Raw genomic sequence first — 26521 nt, forward strand, 5'->3', positions numbered from 1 at the left:
TTATCTCTGATATAAAGAGAGATGAACGTGTTAATAAAAAATAGGCGACCACCAAGCATGGCAGCACTTCAATGTTACTCAGATTAGACTTGACCCGCCCCACATTGCACATAACATATCAGCTATGACTAATCTGAAAGATTAGCACAAGCACAATAATACAATGCATTACTATCCCTGCTCAAGCAATTAGCAAAAATGTGCATTAAGGCGCATCACAAATATAAGTCGAAGAAAACTTGTTGCAATCAGAGATTGTTTGTCCAGAATGGCACATTACATACTTCAAATTCAATGGTGAAAACTTGTTACAATCAGGCAAAGCAGATAAAAACTATGCTTTGGTCGTGGCTGAGGAAGAGAAAAAAATAAAAATAAAAAACCAAAAAAAGGGATCAAAAAGAATGGTTGAAGCCCACATCACAATCATGCTATGATGGCACATTTCACAAACCCTGTAGATAAATGATACACAGACATCACTATAATTACAATTTAAGACGAGTCCAACGTAAAGTTGTCAGGTCGGCTAGTCGTCTGGCCCGGCAAGCATGATCTGTCATTTTAGACATTTTGCAACTAAGAACAACTTGAGGGGAAAACATTGTAGTAGTAACTGATTTGATTTGATCATGAGAATGAAATTCAAGACTCACATTGCAGTCAAATGCAAACCTCCTGGCAAGCATAATGGCTGCATTCCTTTCCCTTTCTGATTCAAATGCCAATACAAAGGAAAGCCCTTCTTTCGCTTGCCAAAATGATGCCTGAGCTGCGGCGTTTCCACCACCTCGAACTCCACATAACTTATGGATGAGAAAACTATGTCAGATTCAATATAAACATGGCCTGTTTCCAAAAGTGTGTTGAACAAAGTCCAACTGCCAGTAACATGCAACACGAAAGCAAAAACCTACTATAGACAACAACAAAACCTTTGACAAGAAAAAAGGAAAAATTGGTTTCGGTAAAGACTACTAATTGCAGCATATGTAATTTGAAATAACATCAAAAAGGTTATGTGTAAGTTCTCAATTTGATCACACAACTAATAATGGAACTGTGTTGTTTTTTGATGTCATTTGGTGGTGTTGTTTTCAAGCCAAAACTCTATTTATTTATTCTTCATTTTAACAAATTCAATTAAGAATAAAAAAGGCTTACGCCATGATACCTGCATTGAAGTAGAATAGTACTCTTTAGCCACTGTTGTGTTGCCTTTACAAAGTTTCATCCTCATTTTACCCACATGAAGGACATGGATAGAACGTGATGGATGATCTACCCCATTCATCTGGGCAATGACTACCTGGAAAGCAACACTAAAGATGTTCAAAAATCCACAAGGTAAATTTCAGAATAGAATATTCCAGAAGGAAAACATGAAAACTGTGAAACAACAGCAATCACAAAAATGGCATCCCAGGATGTACATGACAGGAAATTGTTGGTAGAGAGTGAAGCCACTATTAATGGCAACCTACAGCTAAGTTCCTTTTGAATCTTCAAAAATTATGTCACACATGCTCATTATTCAATATTTGCGGAGTAAGGCATTAGGGATTTTCGAGAGCCACACCTCCTAACTATGCAGCTGATATTGTCTATAAGCTCCAACATTAGCTAGGCAGCTGGCTGATCTCTCTTAGAGCTTAAAAGTTCCCCTACAGCAAGTTCCTATATTATGTTTGAAAATTATGTTACACAAACTCCATTTGTCAAAGAGCATTAGTTATGCATTAAGTGATCTTCAGTCACCTACCACCTACTAACAATGCAGTTGATAACCTTAACCTCTGGCAAAAGCTAAGTGCCTTGCCGTCACCAATCTCTCCAATAGATTAAATAAATTTCTGTCAGTTCATCCAGAACTTGCAAAATTGAACTCATATCCATCACTGAATGCAGTAGAACGGCCAAGATAGATTTGGTTTTGTTAAGCAGATAGAATCACTACTATTTACATGGCCATACCAGCCAGCAAGGAAGAATGAAGACATCTTTAGTGAGGTTGCCCATATTTGAGATATTTGGACACTGATAATTGTCAATCAACATCAATGGACATTGAAATAATTTAAAGAGAACATGGGAGCCAAACAAGACATGGGGGCTATAGTTTCGTGTATTTATTTTATATGTTCTTGCCTCTCAGAATTGAAAAATCAGGAAACTTTAAAAACAACCTAGCTTTCACATGGTTTTATTTTTGTATGATAACAATTTCTAGAAACCAGCAAAAAGAATTGATATAATTTCCTAAAATTGTGGTGTTCTAAAACCAAGTTTGTAACAATCATTTTCTTATAACAATTTAACCAAGCCACCTCAAACTTGTCCTCTATTTAGGCCTTAAAGAGAATCCAATTAACAAGGCTTTTAGGATATTTTATTTATTTTGTCAGGTCAGGAATGGCCACCTAGAATTCTTAGCATCAAGAAGACCAACCGTCATACAGGAAAGAGAAAAATGGGCAGGACCTCCCTCATGCTTTTTTTTTTTTTTTTTAAATTGGCTGGATTTTTGGGGAAGGAATACTATCCTTTGAGGGATAGGCTTATTTATTGGGCAAGCCAACCTTCAAATTCTGTTCCATCCATTTTGGGGTGGTTGGGTTCAAAGTTAGAGAAGCAGGTCTTGAACTACTTATGTCTATGTTTGTGAATAGTGATACAAATCTAGTGGAACATTTTATATCCACTATAATACTTGCCTGAGGATAATACAGAAAATCTAGAGGTTCTAAACCAAATTTCAAGAACCCAAAAGTAGAGATCCTTCAAAAGATGCTAATCCAAAACTTAATTCGGTCCACTCATCCACTCCACATTCATGGAATTCCTAGTTTTGGGTGAAACCTTCCAGCATGATAAATATCTGTTTTTGCTAATTGAGATTCGTGGAGATTTTATATATTTTAACATAAGATCTTGGTTAAATCTATGATGAAGTAACCTAATGTATGGAGAGAGAGAGAGAGAGAGATGCACTACTCCAGTCATCCCACAAGACCAAAAATTCATCAATGATGAGGTTCAGATTTGCTATGTCAAACAACAGTTAACCCCTGATAATAAAAACTTAAGCAAGTAAATGCGCTGCTATGAGATGTGAAGGGGATTGAAAGATTGTGGGAAGTGGGGAGAGGTTAAAAAGGAAAATTAAGAGTGAAACATGATTGGAGAGTTATAGGAGAAAAAGTTAAAATTTTTCCCATTAAATTTTCAAGTCAAAATAATCAACTTTGGCTTTCTGATTTATTCATTATAGAACAAACAATTAATCTGCAAAAATAAAAAATAACACAAAATCAAGTCAATTTTAGAACAGGCCAACAGCTATTAAGAAACTTCATTAGTTATGCTAGACAAGCAGAGGACACCCATGCTTATGGAAAGTACATTGATCAGACCATTATCAGCTTCATTGTTTGACACAACAACTATAACTATGTTCATAACAGTTACCTAAACAATGGGTAACTACATGGTGCATGCCAAATAAACATGTCCATATAAATAAGTCCGTCAAAACGATGATAACGTACATTGAACTCGGTGTCATGCCTTCGCACCAATGATTCCACATAGTTTCCCAATCCTGCAGCTGTGTTCAGCATGGATAATAGCATTAGTGATTCCAAGTCTGGAAACATAATCATAATTTTTGCATAATGAAGTCAATAACAATTTTTATTAAATTTTCAAAATAGGGAAACATATAAAACTGACACAAGAAAGCTTAAGTTCCAATGAATACTGTTGGCAATCAAGGATCAAGACCAAACCAGGATCAATGGGACCAGTGGTTGTCAACGTGAATTTCTGGCCATCAGAAATTATTTCAGCTTGCAAAATTCGACCAACATCAAAAGGCTCTGGGGCATATACTGGTTTGATGGCTCCTAGAATATTGACAATCAAATATTAGACGTGAAAACATGGTATAGAAATCATAAAGCTAGAAAATTTGGATAACATTGCAAACTGTGCCTACCAAGTCAAACATTCTACAGGAAATGGATATAAGCAATTATAATAATTATAGAGTGGAAGTAGGTAATTCAGATTTGTTTAAATGTATAACAGGTGTTCAATGTCCAAACTTCGCTGCAATCTGAAGAGTTGACATAAATAAATAAATAAAACAGATGTTGAATAACAGCATCAAACAATATAAACATCAATGAGGGGAAAATGTGAAAAACTAACATATATATCGATAATACTTTGACAATCCCAAGAACAAATAATGATGATATTCATGCTAATAACAGTAACATGAATGCCCATTAACAGCAAGAATACAAAAATTCAAGCACTCCAAATAAAGGAAAGAAAAAATTACCGTTCTAACATGATCTTGGTCCACCCGAAAGCACAAGAGAACTAATTTGGAGATTTAAGCAATATTGAGAAACAAATGGGGATGGCGATGGGTACCCTACTCTGTGGGCATTGGCCAAAACCCTACCTTGATGGGGAGCATTTGGATATAAAAAACAAACCCATGGGGAGGATACGGGTAAGAATACCCGCTGAGTATGGGTAGAGTGATAGGGCTAGGGTCCCCTACCCATACTCTACCTTGGTATAGTTTGATATATATATATATATATAAATATTAAATTATCTAATTATATATTATATAACTCATAGATCATAAAAAAGCCCAAATTAGACATTCTTACAAACTTAAAAGCTAACCTAGTTATGGTCTCTCATGTCTCTCACCTCACCACCAAACCAAGGTGGTATTTTTTATTACTTAATGTATTGAAACAATCTAAAATATTGCAATTATTGCTTTTTAACTTTTTGTTAGAATATGAATTTGTTAGAACAAATATATTGAGTATATGGGTACCCATTACTATATGGGTATGAGGATGCAGGGAAACAAAATACAGAGGGTATGGGTACAAGGACAAGGACAAAAATAGAGATGGAGGTACAGGGATGGGCATTGGGCTCCCCTACCCATTGCCATCACTAGAAACAAAATTAGCAAATCTCTTTGAGAAGAACCATGAAAGAAATTTGTTTCTGGCATTGGTATCAAAATTGGAACAGGACCAGCCAGTCCAAACAGGAAAAAGCAGGTCGTCCAGTCTGGTACAGTTAAATATGCCACATAAGCAAGCAGGCATATCCAGAGGAAAGTACATCAAAGGGAATAATTTCTAAGATGTATTACTGAATCCCCAGTGGTTCAGATTTTTTAAAGTGTTCCAGCTAAAAACACTTAATGCCATAAAATTTTAGAGATTTTTAGCCTCACAAGTCTGAACCCAGCTTAACCATATGGAAATATTGGTATCCTTCACATTAGTTTGTATTAGAACTTCATCACTTTTAAATGTATATATATATTAGTTATTGTTGGTGATGTGCCTCAATACTAGATTTGGATGACATTTAGTAGGCGTGAAACATTTGATGTATCTTTATACATATTTAATGGCAAGTTATCTTCATTCATTACTCTCCAATCTTCTATGAATGAATCCCTAGATTTCTTGTTAGACATCTCATTCTTAACTTGTTAAGAATATGTAACAAGATTCTCTAATAACAAAATTTTTTAAATGCTTCTAGTCCTTAGATTTTTCAAATTGGGACTTTGATTAATCAATTACGAACTAGCATGTAAGTTTATTACTTTGATTAATATGAGATAAAGGGTGGTGATTCACATACCACATAGCATGTAATGCTTGCAGTAAACTCTTGGGGGTTGTTAGTTGAACAACGCAATGAACGTGACGCCAATGACATATCACATGACATGGTGGATAATGATTTTGTCATCAAGTTATGATTATGTAAATGATCCTTTGACTTGAAGTGACATTTGTCTTGTGTGCCGAGGTGCGAGATTTGTTGATGTGCCCAACCATCCAATTACGAGATGGGGGCGTTCATCTTAAGTGGTCTTGTATTGCTGGTGCATGGAGACAGGTGTTTGTGGATAAAATCCGTCACCCTCATTATGATGAGGCGAACGTCCTACATGGTCTACTATTAGTAAAATAGGAAAGTCCTTGGCCAAGACAAAATGAATGATCAAGAAAGAGTTTTCTAATGTGTCATTTAGTCACACAACCTAAGCAGACTATTTAGAGGCCTACTTTTACTCGGGAGGCAACTCAAGGTGAGGTGCGTCAAGTGTTTGCTGAGAAGTCAAATTCTCATGTGTCTTTGATTAGGGTTGTTGAGGGTGCGACTTTGACTAATTTGGTTTAGCCCAGGGACTTTGGGGTGGTGGTAGCGAATCGATTGTGTTCCCTCTTGGAGGCTGACATGGACATTCCCTCTTCTGAGGCCGTGAGTTTGCTGATGGAGATGGAGTGTCCGAGAGGAGTTGATATGGTTGTTGAGGATAGGGGCAAAAAGGATCGTGTTAAGGATGAGGATACTTCATCTGGTCAGTTAGGGAGCTCAAGTCCAAAGGATGCGCTTGTGAAGTCCAAATCCCAGCTGAAGCGTGAAAGAAAGAAAAAAATGCTCTAACAAGGTCCAAAGCCAAGAAGGTTTCTAGTGAGGGCGGCCTAGTGCTCATAGATTTGACTTGAAGGCATCGGATTTTTTGCTTTGTTTAGTTGTGTTGTTAATGCCTTGTTTGTTAGGGCGTGGTTTTGTCGTTCAGTTCGCAGGGCATGCCCTTACATTGGTTTGTAGACTTTTTGTAGTTTTTTTTGTTAATCTATCTTACTTATAGAAAAAATATATACATATATATAATATATTATATAAATGTAGTGCCGTGTGCATCTCATGCCTCTACCTTTTTCTTATATATTATATAAATTATGTGGTCAGGCTTCACAAGAAGCTTCTTTAAGCTTCCAATTTCTAAACTATATAAATTATATAATATAATGTATAGCCATGAACCTCCAAACTTCAACCATGCTACACTATTCTTTATATAATATATTATATAAATGAAAATGCCGTACCATGTATATAATATAATATATAATGTGAAGCGGTCATTTGCATTTAATGCATACCAGAGAACTTTTTGTTGTATATTAACTTTTATCCCGCCAAAACACCATTAACTTTAATGGTGTTTTGTTTAACCACTAACTCTTAATGGTGGAGAAGAACAAAGTACCAGTTAAGACTCACAAATCCAATCGCTTGTGTTTTTCAATGTGTGACTTTCTAAGTTCACCACCTGATAGCAATCAAATAACATCAAATCCCTTTGATGTCAGTCGAACACTTTGACTTATCTCAAAAGTCTCTTTATCTTCCCAAGATGTTCTGAAGATACTGAGTAGTGTATAGTAATAGCTCAGGACAATTTAAAAGGTAATGAAGTCTATTCATATATGAACCTATAACAATTGATGATCATCGTATAATACAATCCTTTCATCACCTAACGTCTTGACTGAGCGAGAGCCATGAAATGATAAGCTCACAAACTCAATAACTGTGTTCGATCTCATTAGTGAGACTAGATGACACATTAGAAAATTCTTTTCTAATAATTCATTTTGCCTTGGTCAAGGACTTTCTCGTCATACTAATAGTAGACCACATAACACGTTCACCTCATCATAATGAGGGTAACGGATCGTATCCACAAGCACCTATCTCCATGCACCAGCAATACAAAACCATATAAGATGAATGTCCCCATCTCGCAATTAGATAGTTCCGCACATCAACAAATCTTGCACACCAATACACAAGATAATTGTATTGCTTCAAGTCAAAGGATAAATTATGCAATCGCAAGTTGATGACAAGATCATTATCCACCATGCCATGTGATTTGTCATCGACATCACGTTTAGTGTGTTATTTAACCAATAACCACTCACGAGTTTACTACAAACATCACATGCTCTATGGTATATGACTTACCACCCTTAATCATTAGTATCTCATACTAATTAAAGTAGTAAATTTACATGCTAATCCATAATTGATTAATCAAAATCTCCATTTGAAAAATCTATGGATTAGGAACATTTAAGAAATCCTATTGTTAGAGAATCTTGTCACATATTCTTAACAACTTAAGAATGAAATCTCTAATAGGAAATCTAGAGTCTCATTCATACAAGATTGGAGAGTAATGAATGAAGATAACTTGCTATTAAATATGTACAAAGAAACATCAAAGGTTTCACGCCCACTAGACGTCATCCAAATCTAGCATTAAGGCACATCACCAACAATCTCCCACTTGCACTAATGCTAATTATTTACATAATAATAATGCACCATCATCAGGTATCTAATACCTATCTTCTCAAGATGACGATCAAGTGGGTTAACAACAACATTTGTTCGCTAATATTATTTTCTGCAATTGCACGTCCCCACGTGCAATTAACTTAAATAACACGAAACCAACATTTAAAGTGTTTGGACTTTCAATGAGACCTAGATTCTTTAGCTTGTGCAAAAGCTCCATAGATGTCACAATATTAAGATATCCACGACTGTATGGATGAAATCACTTCTAGTTCTAAGATGAACTTCTTAGTCCAAACAACTTTTTTAGCAGCATCACATGCCACCAAATTGGCTTATGTAGCAACATCATATGCCACTACATTTTTGGTTTCAATAGTGAAATCTGGAATAATTTCCTATTTGAAACTCTTCCAACTAACTGCTCCACCATTGCAACCAACAATGAATTCTAATGTCGACTTTCGATCATCAATATCAAACTATAAGTTTGAATCTATCAACCAATAACATATCTTTAGTCATTCTCAAGTACTTCAAGATATGTTTAACTGCAATCCGGTGACTCTCACTCGGATCTAACAAATATCTGCTAGTAACATTTACAGTATAAACAATATCAAGCCTTGTACATATCATCGCATATATAAGGTTTTCTATAGCCAAAGCATAAAGTACCTCACTCATTTGATCTCTTTATTCAAGAGTGTTCGGAGAAATTCATTTAGAAAAATGAATTCCAACTCTGAGAGGCAGAAAACCTTTCCTGGAATTCACCATCCTAAACACTTTTAGCATTTTCTCTATGTACAAACTTTGGGACAAACCTATCAATTTCTTAGATCAATCTCTATAGATTTGAATCCTCAAAATAGGTAACATCTCCCAAGTACTTTATGGAGAATCTCACGGATAACCAAATTTTAGTTGACATCATCATGCCCACATCATTACCCATAATAAGCATATCATACATATATAAGATAAAGAACATAACAACACTCCCCCCAGTCTTTTTGAATACACAAGGCTCATCCGAATTTCTCATGAAACTAAACTTTTTGATCTCGTGATCAAAACGGATGTTCCAACTTCTTGAAGTTTGCTTAAGATAATAAATGGATCTCTTAAGTTGACACACTTTATTACAATTGGCGGATTGAAAACCAAGCGATTGTTCTATATAGATCTCTTCATCAAGAAATCCGTTAAGGAACATAGTCATGATATCCATCTGCTAAATAATGAGTGGCAATGACTAACATAATCCTAAAAGACTTTAGCATTGCAACAGGTGAAAAAATTTCATCATAGTCTACACTTATCTTTGACAATACACTTCCGCCACTAGTCGTGCTTTGTATGTCTATACCTATACATCTACTTTGATTTTTCCCTTGAAGATCCATTAACACCCAATAGGTACTATACCCTCAGACAAATCTACCAAGTTCCAGACCTAATTGGAATCATATTTCATTTCAAATTTAGTAGCCTCATGCCACTTCTGAGAATCGATATCTAATATTGCCTCCTCATAACTAGTAGGATCAACAATTGATTACTATCTCCATACAAAAACAATTCCTATATCTCCTCCACAACTAGTCCATACCACCATTACAGAGGATGAGATACTCCACTAGATCTACGAAGACCTTATGTGATGGTATCTTGACTGGTTATGCTAGGCTTAGCCATCTGATCAGAGATTCGTGGTTCAAAAGACTCCTCTTCCAATACTATTTTCTTCTCCATACTCCTTTCTCGGATGAACGCTTCTTCCAGAAAAACAGGTATGTTTACTGATCAAACTCTTTGATCATCAGGAAAATAGACATAATACCCTACACAACCTTTATGATATTTCACAAATCTTCTTTCATATGCAGGTTTCAACTTCTCTGTTTTTAACTTTTTACAAACCTGGGACAATCCCAAATCTTAACATGCTTAAAACTCAGTAGTCACCCATCTCATATGGCACCGTTTCAACAGATCTAGTTAGTACCCTTGAGTCTATTTGTATTTAAAATACAAGTAAAAGGATTCATATCGTCTTCCATTAGTGTTGCAAAAATAACAAATATATTAGTAGATGTATCTTTGAAAATACTATTTAATTAGGAACTTTAAACTAAATAGTTACTCTCACTAAATTTTTCGAATCCTGCACTTCCAACCAAAAAATGTGAACTCATTAGGACTCAATAGCAGGTGATCGAATTCTCTTTCATATGAATACCCCTTACATAATGGTTTCTTGCAACACTCACATAATTGAGTAGGCAACAATTGGCCACCACATCATATGCAGAGCTCGATCTTTAGCCTCTAAACCAAAAAAAAAACTCACATAATAGTTTCTTCGTTGGTTTGATTAGTTAGATCCCACCCACTGTCTTAGCTAAGTGCAATGATTTGAACACACCAAACCTCACATAATAGTTTCTTGGTTTGAATACCATTTAACACTGCTCCATCATATGATTTGAATAGGACAAACAAACAAACTTTCATGAAACATGCCCCCCTATGTATCCACAGCCAGAACAGACCCAATCAAACTGATGCACCCATATAATAGTGGAAGGCTACAATGACTTTGATTCACCGCTTAAATCTAATATTAGTTTGCATATGGGAAGATTTTCAGACTTCTATTTACAGGTCTCATCATTTGCATCCATTCATTCCATCAAACATCACATGCAAGATAAAACGAATGAATAAATAAATAAAATTGGGATGATCATGGACTTGAGCATTAATTAGACCCAAGCCTCAAGATTTAATTAATGCCCTAATCAGCAAAGCACCTGAGCAGCGTGCAGCCAGCACATGGCCAACGTGTGGCACAGCGTGCAGCAATGCACACAAGCAGCGCGCGGCTAGTGTGCGGCCAACGTGCAGTGAGCGCAGCATGCATGTAGCAGGCGTGTGACAGCGTGTACGCAGGTGGTGGCCAGCGAGCAGCATCAGCCGCAACCAGTAGCTGTTTTTGCTTTGGTGCCGGCAAGGAGTTGTTGCCAAATCTGATGGCTTTCCTCATGGTTTTTCCGGTGCGGCTTCCGGTAACGCAGCAGTGATAGAAGTATCCCGGCTCCGGCAAGAGTTGCAGGCAACCGATGGCAAAGGTTGCTGGCGGTGTTGCACTTACAATTTCCGGTGATCTTCATATTGTAGCAAGGTCACTGGCGAGTGCGAGAGTTGCAGCAGTGAATAGCAAGCAGGCGACCAGAGTTGCAGGCGGCTGGAGTTGCAGTGGCAAGCAGTTCAGCAAGCTATTGCAGCAGTAAGTAGTTCGGTGAAATAGTTTGTTGCAGTATCCAGTAAGTGTTGCCAACAGGACCAATTTTTTGTTTCTCCGGTGGCTGCTTTGGGGTCGGCAAGAGTTGCCGGCAGTTGTCTCCAGCCAGTTTCTGCCAGTGGACTTTGGCAAGAGTTGTCAGCGAGTTTTCAGCCTGTTGTCCCTTTCGTTTAGTCCTGCCAATTGATGTTCATGAGATGAACGGGCTAGGAAGAACAGTACCAGCTGTCACTCAACTTCGCTATGACTTTGTCTAGGACAGGAAATCAACGAAGGGTTCTAGAGTTGCTAGCTTGGTATGAATGGACCTCCACGACTCGAGGAGGAAGTGGTTTTTGTGTAGAAACAGTTTCTACACCCACTCAGTTTCTTCCATCCAAGTACGCATTCAGTTTATTACATATGATGTAATGTTGCGTTGCTTAAACATCCAAGTTATTATATGGTTTGTGTTGATTTCTGTGTGTTTTCATATGATGAAAATTTTTAAAATTTACCTGCATATCCATATGGCAATTCCAACAGTTACAACATTGGGAACAGCAAAATATATCTAATTTTAAACAAGTTGAACCTTTAAACAGTGAACTCACTTATTTATCGGTTTAGTATCTAATTCGGTTCTAATAACTATGGTTTCTGCAGTTTGAGCTGCATTCTTCATTTGCCTTCCACATTCGCTCCACAAGTCCTTTAAGGCAATTCACATGGTGGGATACAGGCTTGATACGTTGTTAAAAACAGAAAGAAAGAAACAACTCATTCTCCTTGAACCAAAAATGCTTTACTCACTGAAATCTTCAATCTGCTACACAGAAGCAGCTAATCTAAAATGGAAGAACATATTATAAAACAAATACCAACAGATCTTTGGTAAGGAAAAATAGTAAGTTATCAAAGCTTTAAATCTTCACAGAGGTGGAGGCCATACCCATGATAAGGAAGATGATAGTATGTCAATTCTTTTTTATTTTTTCAGTAAAGTGGATTGCCAACAACATACATAAACTTTAAATAATAGGAGGAAATGATACCATCAAAAGCATAACTATAAATTCCTGGGCTTTGCTCCCGGTGATATCAATACTATAATACTAGAGTGAGCATTCCAATCCTACGTCATCTAAGATGTGGAACATGGTATGAAAATAATGGGTTCTATAGTACACGTGATAAGGGTTGAAGGCTCATGTACACGTGATAGTAATTTCCATTCAGTACTTTGACAATAAATATAGCATACACGAAGTAATAAAGAAGAACCCCAATTCTAGAAGCAATTCATCCCTTAGAATGGAAAAAAACTGTGTTCCAAAACTATAAAGTGACAATTGAGTCGATGAAAATATTATCAATATGTGTGCCAAAATTATTGAATATATTATCAGAAAACACTGAATGGAAAAATGGGTTGCTATCGGATTTTCCGATAATATTGATACAACTGAAAAAGTGACAACCAAGTTAATGAAAAGTCCTAATAGAGTCTTAAGAATGTTTTACATAAAAAACAATTGCATTTTGTAATAGTTGGTTAATACATAAATCTGCCAACTCCATGTGCACTTTGATAGACAAAGAAGTTCAGTTAACCTTGAACAAAGAATCTACAGGGAAATTCAGGGACAGTTGAAGTGGTTATGCAGTAAGGTGACAAACAAATTATAGATGCATGAAAGGTTTGGAGAGGATTACAATAGGGGAAGAAGGATTTAGGAAAGTATGTTAAAGTTTTATACCCTAGCGAACAAGAATAAAAAATTGATGAAGAATAATGTAGCTTTTATTACAAGTAGTTGGACATGTCATAACTACTTGTCTAATTTGTGAAATTCATAGAACTTTCATGTGCTTTCATCATACAAAATTCTATTTCTAACATTAAGGAACCAGGTATCCATACAATTTTAGGAGATACTATTTATGAAGAAAATTTATCTACCGGTCTAAGATAACCAAATCTGAAAGGGATTAAGCACCAGGTACTTTGGTGAGTAAACCACAAGAAGCCCAATGTCTCGTGACATTCTGCAGAAGTCATCCTATATATCCTAGGCCATATCCAAGCTAAAGCCAAGAAAACCAGAGATTAACTGGTAACTCCAAGAAATCACATCATCACATCTCTAATGAGGTATACAGGACAAGTCACATGATTATCAAGATTTTTTCCCCCTTGTCTTTGATAAGCCACTGATTTATGATAGTATCAGGGAAGAGTTCTTTGTGGCATATGGAAGATAAAACATGATAGTCATAAAGTTTGTCACTTGCCCAAGGCAGGAACACAGTAAAATTTCTAGCAAGTGATCACGTTTTTCAGTATCCAGAGAGTAAAACATCTAATTGAGTGCTTTCTGCAGTATGGTCACATTCAAAGCAACCAACATATGCATATATACCTGAAATAAGATCCTTTTTGCCACCTTCAGTTGTCAAACGATACCACTGAATTGAGCATCCCGAAAGTTCTGCGGTGGTATCAGAGCATGATTGGATCCTCAAATATGAACCCAGAGCTTCAGTGCCATCTATTTCAAAAGAGTGATTCATGTTTTCCTCGCCCCTCTTGCTTATTGCCAGCTGAAAAAGGCACAGAAAATAGAGTGCAATATTTTAATCATAAAATATCCATGTTCCAGATACTTTTTTCATCAATGATGTAGAAATAACATATGAATTACAATAATAATTGAGATTTTTATCCTGATTTTTAGGTCAAAACCAAAACAAATTGGTGAATTAAAAGTTATCTAACAGGAAATTCAGTTTATCACCTTTAACTGCTACACTTAGTATAAGCAAATTCTGGCACAACATTGATCTATTAAAGCTTAAATTTGAGCTTTACAAGATTTTTCATTTAACAGGAATTTACTGATTTCCCTATTCATGGCTATCCCTCCCAAGTACATTTTGACAGTTAAAGTAATTACTATTACAACATGGAGAAATCTGCCCTTTCCAAACAATAAATTCTTTTTGGATTGGTGGCTTAAACCTTCTATAAAATGGAAAATTGAGGGGGAAAGGGTGCGGGGGATGAGAAATAGATCACAATCCAATGACTTAAAAATTGAGGATTAACATGGGGAATATATGCTGATTTGCATATTTATAATAAACACTTGTAAAAGAATATGGCAGATCGAGGGAAAATAAGAACCAAGGCTGTAAAAATGGGGTTGATCTTGACAAAGCTGAAACTGTTTAACATGCAAAATGAAATGCAGATGAGGTTATGTGCCCGGTATCCAGGTTCCAGATCAAACCCATATTCCATAGCTGAGTTGCTAAAATAAACATTAGTCCAGCTTCAAGGCATACCTTCTTGTATTGTAGTTATATCCTAAAGCATCCAATAAAAGGTGTCTAGAATGTTTTTTTAATTTTCTCCATCCACTTATGTGATACTCTGAACAAGAGGAACTATATATGCTTGCTGGGAACAGTAGGTATTTTAGACGATGAAAAGAATGAATCATGAGTTCACAACTCTTCACCAGAATTCAGATTCACTTTAATCCAGTGATTGGAAGTTGAAACCCTACCAACAAACCATGTCAATCCAGTTATAAACCAGTTTTGTTTTCACTGTGTTAGGCACATCTCCCAAGTTATCCTGAATCCATTATGGCCTTTTCAGGTTGGCTTCAATGCAGTGGTCGGCAGTTGAAACCCTACCAACCAACCATGCCCATACAGTTATAAACAGATTATTTTTGCTGTCCCTTCCCTAGCTTAGACAATATTTTGCAACACAAACAACACAAGGAACCTTTTAAATAAGCCAAACAACATATTAACAGCAACATAACAGAGGTCAGCATCAAGAGAAAAAATAGATAGACATGCAGAAAATGGAAAGAACTGCAACTACTTAAATTAGGCAAACAGTTCTACAGCGAAAATAATTTCAAGTTCTAATCCTTAGAGTGGGGTAAAAGAAATTGGAGGAAGAACCACCACCATGTAAAGCAAAGATTAGCATACTGAGTGATCAGTAATAGGACTCAATAGAACTGGACAAAAGGAGACAAAAACAAAGAAACAAACCTCTTTCTGTAGCTGAAGAGATTGTTTAGATTTTTCAGCAAGCTGAATTCTCAATGCTTGAAGCTCATGCTCCATGTCCATAACCTACAAACATTGCATTTGATTCATACACAAATACAACTTGTGTTCAACAACAATCACAACCACCACAAACCTTGTGTTCAAAAATAAAATAAATCATTAAATATATTGTTGAAAAGTCAAAAATATTTTACTATAAAGAATAGTACAAAATGAACTCGGAAATTCTTAATTACAGAAAATAAAAAATAGAAAAGTATTCTGGTTTAAATTGCAGCATATTGCAAAAATGAGCCTAAGTTAATTCATTTATACTGACAATGCATACATGCATAAAAATCTGAAATTAAATGGTACAGAAATAAAAGGGACTCTCATTAATTTTTCATATTGTAGGCTAGATCTGCCCCTGGATCCAGTTTTCTCTACATTTCCTATCTTGAGACGAGGGCAGCCAAGGGATTTCACACATGAATCTGGTCATAGCAGCTTTTAGCTTATTTGATACATGGGCTTAGATCTATTTTGATCTGTTAATAATAATGAATTCAAGGAACCGTGTGTTATTCTACTTCTTAAAGTTATGAGCTTACATTGAGACATCTTATTCCTAGGTTTGAGATAATTTAAACACTGTATAAGTATAACAGAATACTCTTCAATTTGGTAAATTTACTGTTGTGGACTTTGTAGGCACATTTCAAGCATGACTAACCCTAACTAAAGTAAGTATTTCTAGGACATAGGTCAAGTGGTTGGACCATGATAAGCTAGGATGCGCACCAGTAGGTCATAAGTTTGACTCTTTGTCCTGCGCAGTGAGGCGAAGCCTCCACCTACAATTTACCACCTTTGTTAAATTAAGGGCACGAGCAGCGGGGGATCGCGCAAGGGCAGTAATCCCAAGTATTTCTAGGGCATTGAAATGAAAATCTTAGAATCTTCTCATGCATCTTCTCTTGAATTTCAACAATTACACTTAAAACTTAATACAACCACACTGCCAGTTCCAATTTCCAAACATATATGCATCCCAACCCACCACTCCCCCCCCCCCCCGTGCCCACCCCTATCTCCATCTCTATTTTCTTTGAACTCCCCAACATAGTGGATTCAAACCCTCCCACAATTAACAAAACGACAACAAGTTTGACAAGGAAGAAGTTGGTGTTAGCAAAGGTGTTGTGGTGGAAGAGAAGGTGAAAGAAAATGTCGAATTTGCTTGGGAATGTTGTTGAAGGTGAGGATGTGATTTGGCACCACTTGAAAAAGAAAAAGATAAAAAAGCAGAAAAAATGAGGGGGGGGTATGTACTGGTGATTGTGGATTTATAATGACTTCAGTATTCAGGGGATTTCAGGGGAAGGGTAGCTGTGGAGGCTAGTTGGCGGTTAATGGTGACAATTTTTGGTGATAGCCTTGGGTAGTGAAGCATCGATATGTGTAAAATATGAGCATGAATGAGATTAGGATCCTACGCTGAATGTGAAGCCATGCAAGAATGGGCAGTTTGAAATGAGGTGATCTGCAGTAAGGACAAGGCAGCACCATTAAGATAGTTTGGTCATGTGAAAAGAAAACCAATGGTTGCTCCTATGAGGAGAGTAGTTCAAATAAAAGAAATTTGTAGTAAAAGAAAGTAGAGGAAGACCAAGAAAAACTTAGTGTGGGATTCTTGGGCATAACAAGATTTATATCCTAAAATCAACTTTATTCCACAACTATTACATGCCTTGCAATCTCTGATGTTTCAGTAATCTGATCATGCAACTTTGCACTCAGAAATGACCGCTCCTGACCTGTTGTAAGCCACATTTACATATAATTGCATACAAATCAGAAGAACAAATCATATAAGCAGAGCTCTAAAAACAGGAGAGAAAAAAAAGAAGAAAAAATAAATCAGCCGAACAAAGTGCACCCAGCATTCCAGCACAACTAATTAGATCATAGCTCAGTCCTGATTACTTCAAGAAATTATCCAAACAGTTATGGATAAACTTAAACCTGCATCTCTAGTTGAATTCAAACAGCTCCTATTACACTAGAAAAGTAAGAATAAGGAGCATGATAGGAGATCTATTACTAACTAAACTCAAATGTTTTGTAAATGGAAAAGACATGTCTGTTGCTTGATAGGTTAGAGAAAATGTTCTGCTTCATGAGAAATAGTTTAGTCCTTGAAGTTGCAACATAACCTTAGGCTTAGCAAATCTTTCTTTGTAAGTTCATTTCCTACAGAATAATTCATAACACACACTGCCCATCAGAATGCCTTTTTATCCAACAGCACAACAGCATCTCATTGTAGTGTGCACAAAAGCAATAGCAAATGTTAAAGTTTAAACCATGACTTAGTGAAAAACTGTTCCCAGAAATATCACTGTGTATCTTCAGCATTAATTGTCAAGCCAGAGAAATTTGACTTGAATTTAAATGCATTAAGCATATATTCAGTTTGCATGATAGTCACCAAGCATGCTTGACAAATCAACTGAAATCTCTGTGCTACCTACTATGATAGTATTTTCATAAAATTACACAAAAGAACAAGAGAGATTTGCTGGATAGTTAAAAAGAAGATGAATAGGGTCCAGAGGTAGGACTAAATTCTATATTTCCTAAAATTGTTAAAAAAGAATATTTTGACAATTCAATGTCAAGAAAACAGAAGCAAATACCTTGCTAGGCTGATGTAGCATTTTGATGCGTCTAGCTTCTTGGACCTCCTTCATTAATTCTTCCAAATCCTTAAGACAAAATGTCTATGTTAAGCAAATAAAGATATTAAACACAGAAAATAGAATCCGAAGTCAAATCAAAAACCCCTAATGAGAAGTTCAATTTGTCAGTGCAATTATTTCTCCACCAATGTGGGTAAGAAAGGATATCAGATTAAAACTTTACTCTGCTGATTACTTATCAGGGGAAAAAATCTTGATATGCGGCATGCACTACTGAGAAAAGGGTCACTTGGAAAGTTAACATCAGCTCTAGTCAATCATGATAAAAGCCAATTATGCATATCAATTTATGTTTCAGGTGCATGACAATAGTGAATATGCAACAAACACCTGCCTTGCAGCTCATTTGATTTCTAAAACAAACAGAGTAGGATGAGGAGGAGCTGCAGCAGAATAAGAACAACACCCCCCCCCCCCCCCAAAAAAAAAAATAAATAATAATAATAATAATAAATAAATGAATAACATTGTCTTATGATTCCAGAAAATAGACTTGCATTATTCAGGGAAAACAGCCCAGGCAATATCCAGGGAGGGTCTGACAAGTGAAAGACTAGGATTCATCTGTTTGTTTAGAAAGTGCAAGAAGGGCATTATGAATAAGATAAAAAGTAACCACCATGGTCGTAGCCCAGTGATTCAGGAGTTCTCTTGTGTCCCTTGGTCTGGGGTTCGAACCTTAAAACCAACTTGCTTGCCAAATGACCCAGACCCATGATGCCAAAATGAGCGGTTGATGTAGGGCTTGATCCAATGCACTTGAGTGGGGCTAAGGTGACGTGCTCACCTTCACGACAGTAGCTAAGGCTCAAACGTGGACATTCTCTAGCAAGGAAGGGCCCACATGGTCGCCCACATGGTCACCCCCAGAGGGGGATGCTACTCTGGTCACCCTACCTTCATCTTTTACCAAGCAAAAAAAATAAAAGGTGAAAAGCATAGGTCTAGAAGGACCCTTAGTCTTCAAGGTGCAACAAACCAAAAGGGAAAAACAAGAGTACCAGGCCACATCAGTTCACAAGACTTGATCTAAATTTTGAACAAATTCAATAAGGCATACCTGTTTCCCTGAAGCACGAGACATCCTTTCTTGTTCTTGAAGGGCCTCTTCCACTTTCTGAACTGCAGCTCTGGCATTCTCAATCTCAGCCCGAGCAAAGGCTCTTTCTTCATCAACAAGTTTCTTTGCATCTTCTGAAGCCTACAGATTCATTAAGAACAAAAGAAGGATCTGTTTCATATGCATCAAAGGTTCCTTATGGAACAAAAGGAAAATAACAATCAGCAGAAACAGCATAAAAGCAGCAGACAAGATAATAAGATAGTGAATTAATGAGTACCAGACAACACCAAGAGAATATTTTACCATTGATTTATGCCCACTTACAGCAAGTTAAACTTAGTACTTGAGATGGATTTTCTATTATTAAAAAGCCTATTGTTGTAGAATAAAAATGGAAATATAATTGGTGCCTTAAAACATAATAAGAATCCCAGTGTTCTAAAACACGTTAGGCACCAGACTAGGGCCTAGGAAAACTGCTTCTTTTTTTTTTTTTTACTTTTTGATGTAATTTGATATTATTTTATCACTAATCATGGATTTCAGAGGTATTCTTCTTCCTTAATCTTTTGGTGTTCTATATGATATGCAGATTTCACATATTTTGTAAAGTTATTTCTCTAACATGTGGTACCAAACCACACATATACATATAGAACCTGTTTTCATATATTGTGAATTTTCCTATATATATATATATATATATAGTGGCCGATAGAGGCCGTTCGCATTTGTGGCAGCCAGTGGGACGGATAGATCCGTCGTGGTTCTCCATGACCGCTGTTGTTCACATCTACCATAGCTGATAGTTCCAGATCTGATCGGTGTCACGGCCAAGGGGAGTCTGAATCGAACCACCAGCAAAGCGATGGTTCGTATCTCGATGTGGGTATCTACCATGGCCGATTGGTTCAAACCTTTCCCCGTCACCGGCAACCATGGTCACAACCCTCTGCCTTCTATTCGTAGTGGCCGCTTTCTCCTTGTGCGTTTGTCGTGGTCGTGGGTTTGATGTGGCCAACCGATTGAGTCGCGCCTTCTCGGCCATGCATCGACCAAACAACACAAATCCAAACACGTGCATCTAGGCGACCCAGGCGGCTAAGCGCCGATTGGGCCCGATTAATCAGGCCCGACACCTAGGGGTGTCTATTTGTATGTATTCACAACGCCTAGGCGGCCACCTAGACCGCCTTTTTGAACACTTTAGAATCCTATCTAATTGTTATTCACGGACATAAAATATTTTGACTAAAAGGTTGCCATGTAACAACAGTTAAAAATATACTTTTTCCTAATCTATTCTCTTACTCTCATTAACATCTTGTGTATTGGAATTCCAAATAGATTGGAAAAAATTTTAACTTTTGATGATCTCTAAGACCCTTATTTTGTAATGTTACCAGTTACACATTGTCTAATATTTGTCCCTTGCAAGATAGTTTGTAGTTATTTCCATAAAACACAATCCAATAATGGTTATACAATTATAGTTTCAATGCATGTTCAATTTCTTATATTTCACACCTTAAAAAATGCATTCACTATATAAAAATTATATTGATAACCAGCTGGTGTTAGCCTTAGCTTATGGACATATCCAAAATGCAAGAAACATGTTCAATTGGTTTTGGTGTCTAAAACATCCAACACAGACATCTCCCCCATGGAAGCATCCATTGCTCTTAGATGGGGACCAACAAGCTTGAAACTATAAGTACCAAAAGATTAGAACTAAGGTACCAAAATATTCTTGAACTGCATCCAGCCATGAAAGTCCATCAGAAGAGAGAGAATACACAGGAAAAAGTTATACTCTCAACAAGGTTAGTACTATAGGGACCAAAAATTTAGAACTAAAGATACCAGAAATGTTGTTACAACTACATTCAGCAACAATCGTCCATCAGAAGAGAGAAAATATACAGGAAAAGGTTTTAACATATTTCCATAATCTGCACCCTGATACAAGAATCTTCTCTCTCCTTTAAAAGCACGAAAGGGTGAATTGGTAAAATTCACGCTTTCGGCACAGTATTTAGCACATCTCATGAATACCATTTTCCTAAAAAAATAATTTGGATGCTTTCTATAACTGGGTTACACATCTCCATGTCTCAAAAGTGAATCTTGTAGATCTATTGCCCAGACATAAAAGAGGTTTTCAATGTTACCTGCTTAAGAAAATCAGCTAGTTTTTTCACTTCTGCCTTCTCCTGAATTAGCTCTCCTTCCCGCTGAGTCAGCTGAACTGCTAAAGCTTCAACCTGTAGGATGTAAACAGAATCAGACCTCAGAATCACTTGGAGAGATCACAGTGATATCAAAACATTTATAATACTTTTAAAGACAATAATGAGCTCAAACTTCAATAATTACCACCCAAGCTACCAAATTTTTTAAGGAAAAAGATGTGCCATAGACACAAAATAGCATAGTAATTGGTGAAACTAGAGAGGACCCCCTCCCCCTGCCTACCCCCCATTCCTAGAACTCCACTTTGAGCACAATCTTTCGGGTATTTATAGTATGAAACTATGCATTGACCTAAAATATTAACAAAATAAATTGCCTCAGACCCTTCAATATTTAGGAGAGTTTCATTAGACCCCACCTTAACAAAATCTCTAGGTCTCCCATCATGCATAGTTAACAACAACATCACTAGCCTTTATCCTATTATGTGGGGTCAACTACATGAATTCTAGCTTTCCATTCATTTCCATTTATGGCCTTATCTTCTGTAAGACCCATATAAATATCAAACCTAAGTGTCATCTAGCAAGTTTTCCTTGATGTTCCTCCACCTCTTTTGCTAACTTATTCCATTCCATCCAATCTCCTCACATGAGCCTCTATTGCTCATCTTCTCACATGATCAAATCATCTTAATCGTGTTTCACACATTTAATCTTAATGTATACAAACACATAGGATACAAGATGATGACATATACAAGAGGTTGATATTGCCTCCCTACAAGGCAAGCAAGTTACATCATCTCCAGGTCATGAATGCAATAGAAATATGTTCCCTTGTCTTTTTCTTTTTTTTTCAACAATCAAAAGACCTATTTACTAATTTCCCTAAGATTGGCAGGTTTTGACCATCTCAACAAGAATGGTTGACTGCTAAGCTGAGCATTATTGGTCCATCCAAGGATCATACTCAGATGTCAGGTAAAATACAGTAGATTTCAATCTTGAAGCTGAACTGAATAAGATACTTGATCTAGTTCAAAATGCGATTACAATTATGAACAAAAATCTTTCAATCAAAATGTTCCACATTATTCATATGAACTTGATCCAATTTCCATGTATTGGCATTTCAGCAATCTGGCAGTTCTATGTTTCTCCCATAGCCTCACATGTGATGGTGGCTCTCTCTCTTTCTCTTCTTTTATCCTGATGAAGTGGCCTACTGGGCTTAGCCATAGAACCCTAACATAAGAAGGAGAGAGAGAGGGAGAGAAGGAACTACAGCAATACAATCCAGTCAAATGCTCTAATTGACAAAGAACTGAACTGTTAGTAAGTTGAAAAGGAAGAATGTCTTCCCTCTCGAATAATTACATAGTACAATGAGACAGCAATTTTGTTAATGAATTTACTACACAAACTTTAAAGTCATTAAATGAGTAACTTTTCCATGGGACAAATCAAGAAGCAATTAGCAGTGAGGAAAAAAACTAACCATAGCAATAGCATCCTCTACATCATCCTTATTTTTACCCGCCACACGGCCTCTTAATGCTTCCAGTGCATCTCTAAGCTTCTTCAAAAGTACATGTTTCTCCAATGAAGCTGCCTCCCTGAGTCTAGCCTGTGTTTGACAAAGGGAGAAGCATTTAGTATCATAAACACTGTCTTCCATTGTTTCTGGAAATAAATGGTTAAGCAATTAATATCACAGAAACTATTTCCCTTTGTGACTGGAATTAAATGGTTAAGCATTTAGGTCATGAAAACTGCCTTCCGTTGTTACTGGAGATAAATGGCTTATATTGTCAACTGAGTCAAAAAAAGAAACATTGTTGCTGGGCCTTCATGGCGCCTCATGTTTCCGGCCCACTTCTCATGAATGAGAACTTGGCCAGCTGGCACCTGGCAGTATAAAAGCGAAACAAAAAGTACAAAAGAACAACATTGGTTGTATCTTCTTAAATTTGGACCCAAAAAGAATATCTCATCACTGGGTGGAGCTTAATACTGTACACCAATTTATCAAATCAGGAAATCTCTTTTTCTTTTTTTTCTTTTTTTTTTATTCACTTGGCAGAGGCTTAATACCATCACACCAATTCATCAAATTGGGAATCCTCTTTTCCCTTCACTTGGTGGAAGCTTAATACTCTTATACCAATTCATCAAATGTGGAAACCCTTTTTGTAAACTATGTTAAAGAAGCAACTCAATGTATCATATTCTGTACACATGCAAACAAAACCTGGCAATCAAACTTGGCAATGAACATACAAACTAAGAAAAGCCAAACCTCATCAGACAACTTAGCAGCAGCAGCCAAACCCTTCTCAAATTTACTAGCAAGGTCACGAACCGAGAGACGGTTCTGCTGCTCAAGCAACTGGGCAGTCTCCCTGGCAACAACTTCCTTCATTGTCAGCAACTTTTTGTCCTCCTTCACCTCCACAATTTGGTTGTTGGCACCAATTCTATAATTTGGAAACCGACTAGAAGCAAAGATCACATCCGCTGAGACCGGAGGAACTGCCTGCCTTTTCATTGAATCGCCAAAATCACGGCCTATCCTCGTCATGATACCAAGTCAACTACCTCTATCGCAAACAAAAGCAGGAAAACAAAAGAATTAGAAATAAGCTCAATACTTAAAGCAAACAAAGAGTACCCACAAGGCATGAAAACAGAAAACCATGAGCATAATTTAAATGCAAAATCAGAGGACCCATAGAAGGACAAGCTTCCAGAAACAACTGTACCAGATAAGAAGATGTTGGCTACCCATCGACAGGATAATCAGAGAGTAAAAACAAGTGACAGATCAGAGATTCAGTTAAAGCAAAATGCAAGGGCAGCGAAACCAAAAGAGAAACCCTAATTGCAGAGTAACATAGATGGCAAAAGAGGAATAAAGAAAACCAAAAATAGAATGAACACAAAAAGGGTAAAGAAGAGGATATATACTCACAGATCATTCGAACAATGGCTAACTTTGGGGGCTTAGATTCTTGGATCAGATGCCGGCAAGCTGCATATATTTGGGGAGAGAGAGAGAGAGAGAGGGAGAGAGAGAGAGAGAGAGAGAGTTGTACCCCAAAAAAGTGAAGGGAGAGAAGAGAGAGAGAGAGAGATAAGAAGAAGTTTTGGGGTTCGTTTACTTTTTAAAAAGCGAAAGGAAAGCGAAGAAAAGCCGCCCAACTCTCCCTCTCTCTTTGTTTGTCCCTCTGTTAACGTTTGTTTGTTAAGGTTAATAGTACAAGAGAGATTACAATGTTCCGTTTGGTTTGTGAGCTCAGTCAGCAGTCAGTCACGACAATCAACAAAACCCTCTCTCTCTCTCTCTCCCTCTCCCTCTACCGGTTGGTTTGATTGATTGATTGGTTTGTTTTGTTGCTTCAGTCATCAAATGTCTGTGAGCGAGGGCCCACGTGTGGCCTCTGTCCTTAGTATTTTCTTTCGCTTTTTTCAAACGGAATTGGAAATGCCCCCAACTACGCTCATCATTTACTTCAAACATCAAACCCTAATGCTTTGTCCGGCGGCCGGCCGGCACACTTTTCCTTGTTTGCGGGAATGTCCATCCATGTTTAGACCTTAAAATTTAAGTTTTATTATAATTGCAGTGACATACATTATCCATAGACAAGTTTGAAATAAAAACCTTTTAAGTTTATTAAGTGAGTGAATTTTTTAAAAATTGTAAATAGAATAATAATTATTTGATAGGCCATAATGATTTTATGTTATTATTGAATTATAATTATAAATAATTATGAAATTTTAATTATATTTTATTTTAAATTACCTTATTTAATTTTAATTATCTAATACTTTATACATAATTTTTATACAAATTTTATCATCGACAACAAATAATCTGGCAAAATCAATTACTGGGTAATTTTTGTTAAATACTTTTTATAAAAAAAATTAATGAATTCAAGTGTACGAGCATTTTGATTGAGTGTTGAATTATTGACCCGATCAAATTATCAAATTTGAAAGATTTACACGGAATCATATCTTCGCATGGAAAATTAGTGGGACATTGTGGATGATGAAAATAAGGTTATATAAGAAAAATATATATATAAATTCAATAAATATAAGTAAGGAAAGTAAAAGAATATTAAGGAAAAATTTTCTTGAGTTGTTTTTATCTCTTGTAACTTTTTTGATCATATTATTCCATGTAAATCAACAAGTGAAATTTGACGAACTTTCAACAAATTATTCAACAAGAAGGATGAAGCTTAGTTGCATATTAGAAAACAAGTTGGTTAATACGACTTAAGATAATATTTTTGTTGCACAATATTTTTTGTAAATAAAGAATTTATATTTAGAAATTTTCTTATTGAACTTAAATAAAAAAGAAATCTCTGAAGTATTAATAAAGTGCGAGATCATTCATAAGAGTTAAGGAGGAGTATATTTCTTTTATCAAATCAATTCAAGGGTGAGCACAAGAACCATCCTTACATTAGTTCAATATTTTGTTATCTTCGCAAGAATCCCTAGCTAAGTAGGTGGTCAATATCTCCATTAGAAATGAAAAAGCTAGTGCATTGCTTGCCAAGTAAAAGAATAATTTCAAAGGGAAAGGAAAAGAAAAGAAAGATAACTCAAACTTTGGAAAAGATGATAGTGACTCTAAAGACAAAAAGAAGTCATTCAAGTGATATCACTGTGGGAAGTCTGATTACATAAAGAAATTTTGTTAGGTCAAGCTGCAACAAAATAATATGTCTAAAGTTGAGAATCAAAATAAAGATGATTGATGAAGATGGTGCATTGTTGAGAAAACATCGGGCAATGTTATGACTTCCATCAATATCTTGGATTCTAGTTGTGCTCACCACTTAATAGGTGATGAATCAAAATTTTCAAGCTTCCAGTCATAGGA

General features: G+C 36.4%; 1 protein-coding gene and 1 long non-coding RNA gene across 3 annotated transcripts; both read right to left on the bottom strand.

The window, feature by feature from the left end:
- Window positions 1–224: 224 nt before the first annotated feature.
- LOC127804974 (stomatal closure-related actin-binding protein 1) lies at window positions 225–24874 on the bottom strand. 2 transcript variants are annotated; one of them, XM_052342123.1, is made up of 13 exons: window positions 24584–24874; window positions 23912–24210; window positions 23111–23239; window positions 21589–21681; window positions 19412–19552; window positions 18289–18357; window positions 15587–15670; window positions 13933–14113; window positions 3789–3905; window positions 3549–3607; window positions 1175–1309; window positions 657–806; window positions 225–556 (listed from the first exon to the last, which is right to left on the bottom strand). In XM_052342123.1, exons 2-13 carry the CDS (start codon window positions 24191–24193, stop codon window positions 530–532), a joined length of 1467 nt encoding a protein of 488 aa, XP_052198083.1. In that variant the 5' UTR covers window positions 24194–24210; window positions 24584–24874; the 3' UTR covers window positions 225–529. The 2 variants fall into 2 exon arrangements, with proteins under 2 accessions (XP_052198083.1, XP_052198075.1); XM_052342115.1 differs by lacking the exon at window positions 24584–24874 and adding an exon at window positions 24375–24529 and having other exon boundaries at window positions 23912–24212.
- LOC127805001 (uncharacterized) lies at window positions 10805–13922 on the bottom strand. The gene is made up of 2 exons (XR_008023793.1): window positions 12124–13922; window positions 10805–12027 (listed from the first exon to the last, which is right to left on the bottom strand). It is a non-coding gene; the product is annotated as an uncharacterized LOC127805001 (long non-coding RNA).
- Window positions 24875–26521: the final 1647 nt, after the last annotated feature.

The sequence above is a fragment of the Diospyros lotus genome, chromosome 1 (genome assembly GCF_014633365.1).
Source record: "Diospyros lotus cultivar Yz01 chromosome 1, ASM1463336v1, whole genome shotgun sequence".
Classification (NCBI taxonomy): Eukaryota; Viridiplantae; Streptophyta; class Magnoliopsida; order Ericales; family Ebenaceae; genus Diospyros; species Diospyros lotus.

Excerpts from the sequence above, each read along its gene's own strand:
- LOC127804974 (XM_052342123.1), bottom strand. The coding sequence starts at position 24,193 with ATGACGAGGATAGGCCGTGATTTTGGCGATTCAATGAAAAGGCAGGCA. Across the intron at positions 14,114-15,586 it reads CTCTTCAGCTACAGAAAGAG|CTGGCAATAAGCAAGAGGGG; the intron begins GTTTGTTTCTTT and ends TGCCTTTTTCAG. Across the intron at positions 3,906-13,932 it reads CAAAAAGGATCTTATTTCAG|GAGCCATCAAACCAGTATAT; the intron begins GTATATATGCAT and ends TCAATATTCTAG.